Source organism: Zeus faber, assembly GCF_960531495.2.
Source record: "Zeus faber genome assembly, chromosome: 6".
NCBI classification, from domain to species: Eukaryota; Metazoa; Chordata; class Actinopteri; order Zeiformes; family Zeidae; genus Zeus; species Zeus faber.
The window spans coordinates 30126204-30138634 of NC_137201.1; the positions used below are offsets into that span (position 1 = coordinate 30126204).

A 12431-nucleotide genomic window follows, 5' to 3' on the forward strand; every position below is an offset into this window, starting at 1 on the left:
GCTGGTACGGCTGTGAATGGAAGCGTGTGAGAATGGAAGCAGTAACATTGCCACAAAGTAGGGGTGGAGCCAAATCAAAATAAAGCAGAAATAGTGGATTTTTACATATGCAAAGTTTGTGCAAAGTTATTTCTTTTCGGGAAGGAAAAAGAAAACATTGGGAAGAATGGCAAATCTGAACCGTGGAGCTCGGCTGCAAAGACAAGAAACACATCCAGTCTCTCAGGAGACAGGTCTTTATATTCTTACATTTTATTATTTTTCTTCTTAAAAATGCCTCTCTGACACTAGACGTGTTTAGAGTTAGGGGTGCGGTGCGACCGTGTGGTGGCATCGGGCACAAGTGCTTCGCTGCCCGCCGGTTGCGCCACAGCGCGGAGCCGGAGGGAGGGAGCAGACAGGGAGAGGGAGAACGGGTGGAGAAAGTTTTTCCTTTACTTTTCCGTAAAGGAGGCCAATGTGGAAATGACTACCTACTGCCTTTTCCGGATATTTTTCATCCAGCAATGTTATGGATTCCACAGGGGAAAGGGGCTTTAAATCCTGACGTTAAGTGTCGGAAAACATGCTGGTTGTCCTTTGGAGACAGAATGAGGTACTGGTTTTAAACTCAGACCAATGTCCCAATATTTATTATTCACTTAGCATTAACAACAATTTGCCAGGATGATACGTACCCCATAAAACATGAAACAAAAACCAAAAGATTCAACAAAGTAATGTTCAACAAAGCAAAGTATTTAAAGAAGTGTTTTAAAATCTAAACCTCAAATCTAAACAAGTTGAAGTAACGAGTACTCATGCTAAACTTTATTTAGACAGGTAATCTCATTGAGACACAGGATCTCATTCTCAAGAGAGACTTGGTCAAGACAAAAGCAGGAATAGGACACAAAGTTGCAGACATACAGGGCATTCAATACAGAATACAAATCATAAAAGTGATAAATGTAAAAGTGAAAATGTGGTTATTAAATACTGTACAAGAGCCAACCCCACAGATGCTCACTCCAGATTTCTTAAAAGTAGTTTTAAACATGACTCTAAAGATTCACAACAGCTGCAAAAACCTAAAGGAAACAAATCAACAGGAAACTATGTGGATGTTATATCAGTTGTTTTGCCAATCTTCCAGTATTTATTAACACTACAAATAGACAGTGTGGTGTGGGGGTGGTGTAGTTTAAACAGCCACACCTGTCTTGGGTCTAGGTAATTGGGCCCAGGATCAGAGGTGGCTGTACACCTGTTGCTTGTCAGAGCAGTCAACGGGCAAAAGGTAAATCACCCATCCCCAGGGCAGGGGATGGGTTGATTGCTCTGACGAGCAACAGGCGTACAGTCACCTCTGATCCTGCGCCCAACTACCTAGACCCAAGACAGGTGTGGCTGCTTCAACCACACCACCCCAGCACCACAGGCAGAAAGTAAATAAAGCAATTATAGAATTCTTAGTACTCAAGTGGATGTAGCTCTTCAGTTTAACAAGCAGCTCAGATTGTGTTCATCTCGTCGGGCCATGAAACTCATTTATGTTATGATGATAAAGAATCAGCAGGGATACAGGTCTATTGGAGAAAAAAAATACATATTTACATACAGTATATGTTATATGTATGTATACTACCAAAATGCTCTGGAATTTTCACGTTGTATTTAGGCATTTTACTCAATTATTGTATTTTATTTATGATGTATTTAAATTACTTAGTAGCAAACAGTAGAACATAATATAATATACAATAATATAATAAAGCACTTGTTTGTCATACATGCATCCTATACTATATGTAGTGTATATAATGCTTGGATCAAATTGAGTCATATATATCCATCTTCTACTTACTGACAAATGGATACAAGGGGGAAATAATGAACTGTAGTCAGCTATTGACCCATTGTATCTTACTTAGCTGAGGCAGCTTCACAGAAGACGGCGTCATCAGAGCGTCGGCCTGATGGTGTTAATGATTCACTTAGGCTGAGGACTGCACAGAAGTTCCCAGGTTTTATTAGATCGTAAAGAAGCACTCTAAAAACCTAATATCCCTTTGAGGTTCCACATCAATCTTAATTAAAACTGTAAAGGTTGTATCAGTAGGATTTACCATTTTTGAAAAAATACTAGCACCTAATAAGAGGAAAATACGCTTTATAGTTAGATGAATGATAGATATATAGATGGATAGATGGATAGACAGATGGATACACAGACAGACAGATAGATAGATAGATAGATAGATAGATAGATAGATAGATAGATAGATAGATAGATAGATAGATAGATAGATAGATAGATAGATAGATAGATAGAAAGATAGAAAGATAGATAAATGTTCGGCAAGAACTCGAAGCAAACATTAATGTGTCACATATTATCATTTTACAGGTATAAATCCTTCTAAGCCTGTCAACTCAGTTCTGCGATATAAGCATTTGCTCCAATGTTCCAGATTCTGGTTGACCCCCATCCCATGTAGACAGAGAACAGCCGTGCGTGTCATTCTGTTTATCCTGCCATTCATCAATTAGTCCCGAAATTCATCTGGTTTGTGAAGCTGCTGTCACAGGTTGCAGCACAACAGTCCTTCATTATACCCAACGCCACATGAGAAATCTCATCTTGAATCTCTGAATCCACTGCCGCTGTCAGCCTGGAGTGTGTGTATGAGAGGGAGGAAGCGAGCGAGCGAGAGAGGAGAACGAGAGAGAGAGAGAAAGAGAGCGAGAGAGAGAGAGAGAGAGAGAGAGAGAGACCGAGCGAGAGCGAGAGACCGAGCGAGAGAGAGACCGAGCGAGAGAGAGAGAGACCGAGCGAGAGAGAGAGACAGAGAGAGAGAGAGAGTGGGACGGCCCTGACTGGGAGCAGTCAGATCACCTCGGGCTCCCCGCCAGCTCATCTTGCTGTGGAACAGCAGGGAAATTTGCTGCTGCCGCCACTCGGGAGTATTTTGAATATCTGTCTTCGTCTAGAATATTAAAGTACAGATTTTATAGTATTCTTTAATATTTCAAGGATCTACAATATAGCCCGCTTTGCAATATTAATGAGACAATTTTGCACTTGTTTTGCTGCGGAAGGGAAATAAATAGAAATTGAACTCATTGTGATGCTCTGCAAAAGATGTTCATCACCTGCTACTATTTATCAAAAAGCAATTATGTTCACTGCGCCGCAAAGAAACAAGGCTGTATGCTTTCTAATTTACTCCAGATGAGAGTGTTTATCATGGAAATGACAGATAACAAAAGACATTGTATTGAAAACACAGGAATTAGTTATCATAATCTGGCCATTCACACTCGCTTTATTTCTTTTCCCGTGGTTTAATCAAGGGCTTGGGTGTACCAATGTGTATTAATGGCATGATAAATACCATTTGCTATTGTCTCAGAGTGGAGTTGGACATGGAACTGTCTCAGTCCTGTTTTGTTGATGTCTGTTGCTACCGTTTCTGTCACTGATGGTTTCGCTAAATATAAATTACCGTATTAAAGTCCTTCTTAAGGGATACATAAATCTACACCCACTTTATGAGGGAAAAGGATTGTTATCTCATTTTAAGGCACAACTAAAAAAAATTTCAGGAACATTCAAACTTAAACTGAGCATGTTTTATGCCTCATTATATCGTAGTGGAAATGCTCACGTCGAGGTTGGGAATAAAATCTGATATATTATATAACCTGTGGATTCATTGGAGTCAGGAACATGTCTGGGTTGTGAAGGCAACCATGGTTCCCTGAGAACGGCCCAGATCTAGTACTCATGGAACTGATCATCAGATCATGTAATCCAATCGAAGACTCTGCATTCATGCCCAATAGCAGAGGAAGTTATGACGCTGCGCTTCCCTCCGGCCCCTGCGTGGGGGAATCTAACCGCAGCTCCTACTTCCTCTTTTGCTCTTTTGGCTGTTGAGTGCCTCAGAGGGCCATCGTACCACAGAGCGGTAATAGATCTGGTGTCTACTCAGGGAACCATTGTTGCCTCCGCAACCTAGGCCTTCTGGATCGCAGGGACTGTGAACTATTACTCATGGCACCGTATACATCATGCGACAGTATTGCGATCAACCGTGGGAGGTCCACATCATAACGTGCCCCCCAATGGAGTGTCTGTCCCAGACATGCCAGCAGACGTGAGGAAAATGTTTGTTGTATACCTTCTGTAGCACCTGCATATTTAAATCTGTGCGGCAAACACACCCTGGTGGTGTGTGTGTGTGCAGGCCCTGTAAGCCAGGTCTATGGCCTCCACTAGCCAATCAGCCAATCGCTTACGGCTTTCATAATTGGGGTGTGCTGCATACTCAAAATGCCGGGTGTGGGGGCGGTGAGCACGTGATTCACGGTACAAACGTTTGGCCACAAACGTCGGCAAATGGTTTGTGTGCGCTCTTCCACTGTAAACGTGTGCTTTCCGGCAGTAAACACAGGGAGAAAGGAATGCTTTGAAGGGACAGGACAGTGGTCCTGCTGCGCCCCCCTCCCATTTTTTTCGGGGTTCAACCTAGGGAAGGACGGGAAGTCCAGCTCCAGCTCCTGGTCCACGCGGCGGTAGGCATCGAACCCCCTCACTGGTGCCCACGCTGAGAAGGCGTGAGCCCAGCCCTGCGCCAACTCCACCTGCGCCTCGCGCAACAGCGGTATAGACAGAGCGTTTCGGTGGGGGGCTCCGGAGCAGAATTCCCCGTCCAGCCCGGACACCTCCATGGCCGGTACAGCCGCGGCGCGACACCTCGACGAGCTCCGACTCCAGGTGCCTAGTCGAGGCAGCGGCCGGGGACAGGCTGGAGCTGGACCGGAAGCTGGGGAGGCTCTCAGTTCCTGCCTTGTCCGCAGTCCATACTGTACCAGTACCAACTGCTACCAGTTAGGAACCCGAAGGTGAGACAGACACCTGCTGTGGATCTTGAGAATCTGGAGGAGGATTCTTCTTGGACAAAGCAAGAAGAGAGGAAGGGAGGAAGTGGGGGCTGCGGTTATACAACCCTGGGGGCGGGACGGAAGCGCGGTCTTCGATTGGATTACATGATCTGATGATCAGTCCCATGAGTAATAGATTGTAGTCCCTGTGGGCGGGAACCTTTTCAATTTTTTTTAAACCTATTATGGGTGCTTTGTTGTTATGGAAAACGGTGACACTGCATTTATGTGTTTGTTTGTGTAATGTGTTTGCATTGGCGTGTTTCTGTGTGTGTGTGTGTGTGTGTGTGCGCGCGCGTGTGTGTGTGTGTGTGTGCCCTTTAGTGTACGTATCTATCAGCCAGAGGATGAATCAGTATTGTAGTGTATTGTCTTTCAGCGGTATTAAGATATTATCGTCGTCATTTTAAAGTCTCAGTTGATGTCAATGAAAAGATATCAGCAACAATTCCTCACAATATGAGGTATGAAATATTGCAGAGAGATTTATTTGAAAATAAATCCTACTTTTTATGACCATAGGGTCCAACGAGGTTTACTGCAATTACTGAATGAACATTGAAGAGTGTAACATGTCATGTGTGTTTACTTACTGTAAGCTTTTCAAATATCCTGCCACTCACATGTCTCGTGGGTAAATCCCAATAACATAGGTGCTCTTCTGCATTCAATTTGACCTCATTGTGTTCTGTCTGCTGTATGCCTAAACACCCCAGGTACAAATAGAAAAAACAGAAACCTTATTTTGTTTGGGGAAACAGGGAAAAGTGCGAAAACGACGAAGCGCATGACAGGCGCTTGGGGCTCATCCTTAACATGTAATTGATCCCTTTGGGCATGCCGGGCTGGGGCTCAGCCAATCAGAAGGCAGGATTCACCCCATTGCCATGGCAGGACAGCTGCTCGTCCGCTGCCAAACACAACAGCCACATGTTGGGAATCAGCCTAGTTTCTAGTGTGTGTGTGTGTGTGTGTGTGTGTGTGTGTGTGTGTGTGTGTGTGTGTGCATGCGTGGGGGCGTGCGTGCAGGGATTCAGTGTTTTAAGCCAAGTGGGGTCTGTTTGAAGCCAAGTCTTGTCAGTGTGAGGGAGAGCTAAACACAAGACAACATCTGATGGTGGGAAAAGAACAAAATGTCAATAATAATTTTGTGTATAATAACTGTATTGGCCCAGTTTGAGTTGTTATTTTTTTGTGTTAAGTGCATTCGTATTAAAATATGACAGTGGCAGGAAGGATCAGTGTTCGTGTTAAAGCAAAACAGGATGACCTGGAGAGAATTCCCCCTCGGGCATAAATAAAGTATCTATCTTATCTTATCATATATGATCTTATCATATCTTATCTTATCATATTGTATATTATCATATCCTTTCTTGTCATATCTTATCTGATCATATTATATTATCATATATTATCATATCATATCTCATCATATCTTATCTTATCGCATCTTATCTGATCATATGATATTATCATATATTATCATATCATATCTCATCATATCTTATCTTATCGTATCCTATCTCATCTAACACTTGTAGGTGTCTGTGACTATCTTCATATCACCCCTATCGTTCAGATGCAGCACCAGTAATCATTTGTGCCTCTTTGTGTTTTGAAAAATAAAATGTGATCTCTAGGCGCTACAGGCCCTCGCTGTAAACGGTGCTGCAGATGTGCGCCACACGTAACTGCATTAATATACAACATTTAATCCGCCGTGCACAGTAAAACTTCATCTCTCATTCTGGGTTTGATTTACACTGGGCTTTGCCATTTTGTTTTAATATGAGCAGGTGACAAATTCTTGGGCTGTCGCGTTCGCTTGTCAAGGATGTTTTTCATGAAGGACACTTTATAGAGGGACTATTTATAGACAGCTGTTTATTTGTTTTTTATGTGTTGTGTGTGTTTGGGGGGGGGGGGGGTGTTCCACGTTGATTGTGATTTATAAGAGGGAAGATGCTATGTTTCATGAATTAGGAAGGTATTGACCACTGTATGTGCACAGTTTTAGTAAAAGTCTATTACTTAACTACTTACTTCTATTACTTAACTGTAATAAACAACTACTGTAGTAGTAGTGCGACTATTATTCACTTTCACCATATGTCATAAATGAGGTCTCTACCTGAATAGATATACGTAATTATATGTATATATATCTCTCGCTGATTGGGATAAGTATACGGTGCACCACGCCTTGAGAAATGTTGCCTCTTAATTTAGCTGCTGGTCGGCTTTGATGTTTTTCCCTCAGGAAAGCTGCTCTATTTGCTCCTTAGACGCTCGTTGGCTTCATCCGTCCCGAGCTCTTTACCTTTTTCCTTCAAAAGGAGAAACTGTACAGACCTGAGAGCTGGAGCTTCTTCAAACAAACTTCACACTGTACCAAGAAAACTTCTTCACACACGTGGGATTGTACACTTTACATTTTACATTAACCCTCCCACGAAATTGCTCTATAATCCAATAAGTGTCTTTACATTACCATTATCCACGCCCACTAAAAATATTGTTGCAACACTTTTATAAAATATTTTGTATTTATTTTACGATAGTTATTTGTTGTGTTATCTTTATTAAACTGCCTTTAAGTGTCTTGATGAAGTTTTGTTTCCTTTCTGTTTCTGCTGAATATTTTCCATGTTCCATTCTCTCCCTCTCCGTTTTTCCAAATAATAACGAATGCTTGCTGTAACTTTCCAATCAAAGCTGACCCTAGAGAGGTCCTTGATATGTGAAGACAGCATTCTATACGTGTTCGGAGTGTAACTCTCGCAGTTGTGATTAAAGCTATTATTCAAGACAGGCAGTATCCACATTTGCACGGTCTAAATGTGTTCCCAGTTTAAGTAAAAAGCCGCCCTTCTCTCCAAGGAGAATTGGATTTCTGTTTCTGATTGAGTGGGGCCTGTGCTTTGCTTTTCTCCCTGTGCATATGAACAAAAATGAATGCAAAGTACCTTCGCTGTGATTTCAGGCCCTATGATGGCACACACACAAGAAGCAGACAGGAGGCATTTCCAGGCAGACAGAGAGTCAACCACTTTTCAAGGACAGACGTGAAAAACAACTAAGTTGCGGCCCTGGCGGGCTAGCCTAACCCAGCAAGGTACAAATGAGTTCTGTTTTCTACCACAGTGCATGATTACACCTTTGAGACGCCAAAATTACACCCCTGCTTTCACCAGTGAAACGGCCACAACGCACCCCCCCCCCCCCCCCGAATGAATTTCGCAGATTTTTTTAATCAATGTACAACATTTGCAAGCTCTAAGCAATACAATTGCAAACAAGTACATTTTTTTTATTAAATCGGTTATTTGTTAAGAATCAAGGAGGAGTTCAGTGTTTGACGTGGCCACCGTACTTTGGGACGCGGTGTAATCCAGACTGTCCTTGTCTGACTTCGCTGCCTCTTCCTGGATTCCTGTTGCAGTTGTGCAAGACAAACATGAATAATTCAGCGTACAGCCACCCCAAAGGTGTACTTGTTCTCAGTCTTCACCTGAAAGCAATTATGGAGAGCTCTTCTTCAAAAGAAATATTTTTAAAAAGCCTCCAAAATACATTGGCCACCCTCTCAACCCCACTTGAAATTTTTAATAAAACTGGCAGTGCCTTCCAAAATAACGTGTCATATCTCCACAGTCTGACATGCCCAGCGACGGCTGCTGGGGGTGAATGTGCAGGGCGATCTGGCGAGATGTTCAACTTCTCAACACATCATCACACATGCTGTAAAGGATGGAATTCACTTTTTCCTCATGGTGTTCTTTAGGCAAGGCGCTGAAGAATGTGATTTTTAGTAAGAAAAAAAAAAAGGTTCATATGTTCCATTAAATTAGAAAAGTTCCATAAAAAAAGGTGAATCCGTTGCGGCACACATGATTTAAAATGAAAAGGCTTGGGACGACTGATAATGTACTTGGTAGTTGTAATACCTCTTTTTGGATTTTATGGACTTCGATGGTCTTCCTGGTCAGGGTAGTTGCTAAGAGGCACTGAGTGGGGTTTCAGTGCACATCTAGTAAACAATCAATCAAACACAGCCCTTTTCCATTCCAAAGTTCAATTCTTTTTTAAAGGATGACAAGCAATCGGGACAAGCTAGCCTCCTTGCAGGCAGACCCTCCAATAAAAACCTAGTTTATACACCTCCAACCAATGGGCTTCAGCTGTTGGCCTCTCGTTGGCCCTGCTCAAGGGCGTCAGAGCTTATAGGGGAGGGGGTTTCTCCTTCATTTACTTTACCCTTGCTCTCTTGTGCTCGTAAAGCACTTTAACTCAATACAATACAATTCAAATAGTGTAAATGCACTCCAGAAGCAATGGAATAGGGTTTTGATTAGATCACAGAAACCTCCTCCAGAGGCGTCTTGAAACACTCTAGCTGTCGGGACATGAAGCCTACATCAGCTGCTCTCCGGCGGAACAAGCATTCATGGCACAAAATAATTTTGATGAGTATTGATGTTGAATAAAGGACATCCACAGGTGGTAATTTGCTTTTTGAGGGGGAAAGAACAATTACATTTTAATTTGGCTATTTAAGACAGGTATAAAACACAAGTGTCAATAGATTTCATGGAGTACCTGCCTACATGTCACATGTTAATACCAGGCATTACCATTCCAGTGTGTAGCCGGTCTCCCAGTCAGACCGCTACTTATGCAGGGCATCTTTAATGGATTTAAGTGGCAAAAAAACAAAAAGGTAGCAGCAGTACTTCTATTTCAGCTTAATCTCTGAGATTCTCCTCGTTGACAAGTCATTATCCCAATCGCTCAGAGGAGGTGTAGACCTCGCTGACATGCTCAGCACATTAAGAACCGTGACAAACCGCAGTCTCACAGCCTCTGGGAAGGGAAAAAAAACCCAGAAGATCTGATTGCTTTTAAAAGCTATGGAGAGGATCTGTTACACATTTTAACCCCAGTAATATCAGGTCATTGCATAACTGAAAGAGACATCTGTAGGGGTTGGGGGCCCAATTGAATTAACTGGGCTGCTGAGATGCCGGGGATTTGCCTCGCAGGACGCAGCGCCGTAAAAGTTCATTTACATTTCAGCTTGTCTAATCCAACACCGCGACCTGGGCAACAGCTTGATGCCATTAGGGGAGTTCATTAACCAGGGACTGAGATTCCAGCAGATGGTATCAGGTCCTCTCCTCGCTGCAGGTTTCTACACAGCTCCTAGTAGACACGAAAATAATGTCAGTAGGCTTATTTCTTATCTCTGTGGGGCAGAATGGATTCGTCCGGGAATCAAACTGCAAACGTTTTTTCCAAATAGCTTCATTTGAACTACACGGCAGAAGGTAGCGCTGCCTCTTCCCCATGAATTTCATTATTTGTTGCCTTGAAATAACATTATGTACCATTTTAGATGAGGAACATGCGTGTTGGCAAACCTTTAAAAATAAAAAACATTATATGAACATTATAATAAAACCGCTTTGTTAATCCAGAGTTGATAACAATCAATCAAAGCAACAATCAATAACAATAAAAACACAGGGAGCTGCTTAAAAGAGTATCTCTGTCTTAGATCTGACAAACCACTGCAAAGGTGAAATCGGATTTCGAGCTTGAGCTGGGTATTGGAATTTGGTCCCACAAATTTGAGAATTTTGTGAAATTTGATGCCAAATCTTAATAACAAGGTAGTTAAAGATCACATAAATAACAATAAATATCAGTTATGTTTAAAGATAGATTTTTACAATTTGGCAATATAATTACCCCTTTCTACTTCACAGCAATATTTACTAATATGCTCGTAGTTTTTGGGGATGATACAATCGATGTATGAAGATGCAGAAGAAATGTCTGTATTTGGAGACGCTCCACTGAGCGTCCTGAACTGATGCTTGTGCCATTTCATCGATAGGGGCCTCTCTCTTACCTTGCTTACACAAGCAAAAGTGCTCGCATTTGCAGAGCAGCAGACCGTGTATCAGATGGATTTTCACCGCCGTGATTTTTAGCCGTGTTCTCACCGATGCCCCCCTCGTCCCCCTCCGCAGGTCTCCTGACAGCAGCGGGAACAGACGGTCCCAAGAGAGGGGACGGTGCATGAGCTGTCTCCCATCGTTCATCGCCCGTCGCCGTGTGGAGCGTCCTCCTACTTCTCTGCAGCCGCCGCCGTCCACCCATCCTTTGCCACCAGAGCCCGAGAACGACGGGAGGCGCTTCCCGTCCGGAGATGGTGGACCGCCTGAATGCCGCTCAAAAAAAAAGAAAAAAAGAAAAATGAGAAAAGCGACTCCACATACTGTTGCCTTGTACAGGAACCGATGTCGTGGGAGTTTGAACCTTCTTCTTTTCCTCAAGAACGTTTTTAAAAGTGGGTCACGGCACACTGGGCCCAGATCCGGCTCAAAAGACACAAGATGATAAGTCTACCTTTGGGATTTCCTTTTTTTTTTTCCTCGTTTGGCTAACAACCTCTGGATTGTTTTTACAGACCAAAGAAAAAACCTAGCCAATTGGGGACAACAGAATTGAGACTTATTTAATCTGCGGGCATCGCCTTTCCATTGAAGTGACACTACGACACATAGGCCTCCATGTAAACACGTCAACACATTGTGATATAAGTGACTTATTGCGCAATGTAATATTGTATACGAGTAAAATGACAAAAATAATGTATGGGAGAGACAGTCAGGCAGAGGATATTGTACAACTTTCTCTTGGGACAGCCCAACTCACTGCTCTATTCTGAACAATCATCAAATTAAAAAGTTTTCATGATCAAGTGTTAAATTTGGACAATACGCCACCAGCATGGCTGATTATAGCGACACAAGCAAAATCATTTCACACTAGGAATAAAACGTAGCCGGAAAGTGAAAAAAAGCAAATCCATCATATCTGTTGGAAGGTTTAAGGAGCATTAAATGTATTTTCAAAATCTTAAAGATATATATTTAACAGTTTTATATGTTGTATCTTTGTAGAAAATCTTATTTAACACTGAAAACATGCTCACATCGCCCATGTTTAGTGTGGATTCTAAGCTCGCTTCCTTCAGCCACCTGCCTCGTTCCTTTGAACCAAGTCTCCTGACTTTGGAAAGACGTGATTTCACCAGAGGGAGGTGCACCTTGTGAGGCCCGAGGCGACCGCTGTGTTCCAAACCCATCACCTGTTCAAGGCAACTTCACTTTCAAAGTGCTTTTTTTCGTCATTACGAGTTAATGTAGTACATAGGCCTGTTTTCACTTCTGCTAGAATTTTCAAACCCAGCTTCACCTGTTATAGAACCACTCTTTATTTGTGAACTGTGGTGTACTATCCGTTAGAGTAATATTATTTGCAGTAATATTTGCCACAGTCTACAATGTTAGTCCACTACATAGTCACATGATCGGATTAGAACACAGCCGCCTGTGGATTTCTGCACTTTTGGAAACAGAAAAGCAGGTAACAAGAAGCTGGAAGCAGTTTGTCTGCAGAAACTTGCCTAAGGCCGCCTACACATGACT

General features: G+C 42.6%; 1 protein-coding gene across 1 annotated transcript in view; it reads left to right on the forward strand.

The window, feature by feature from the left end:
* The window catches only part of LOC307231203 (chemokine-like protein TAFA-5), a gene marked incomplete at its 5' end in the record, with an annotated part of 62028 nt that extends 50921 nt beyond the window's left edge, over positions 1 to 11107 (forward strand). The window contains one exon of the mRNA XM_080001805.1: positions 10968 to 11107. Within this exon, the coding sequence (XP_079857931.1) occupies positions 10968 to 10976 (9 nt within the window). The 3' untranslated portion in view covers positions 10977 to 11107. The remainder of the gene's footprint in view (positions 1 to 10967) is intronic.
* Between the last annotated feature and the right edge of the window lie 1324 nt (positions 11108 to 12431).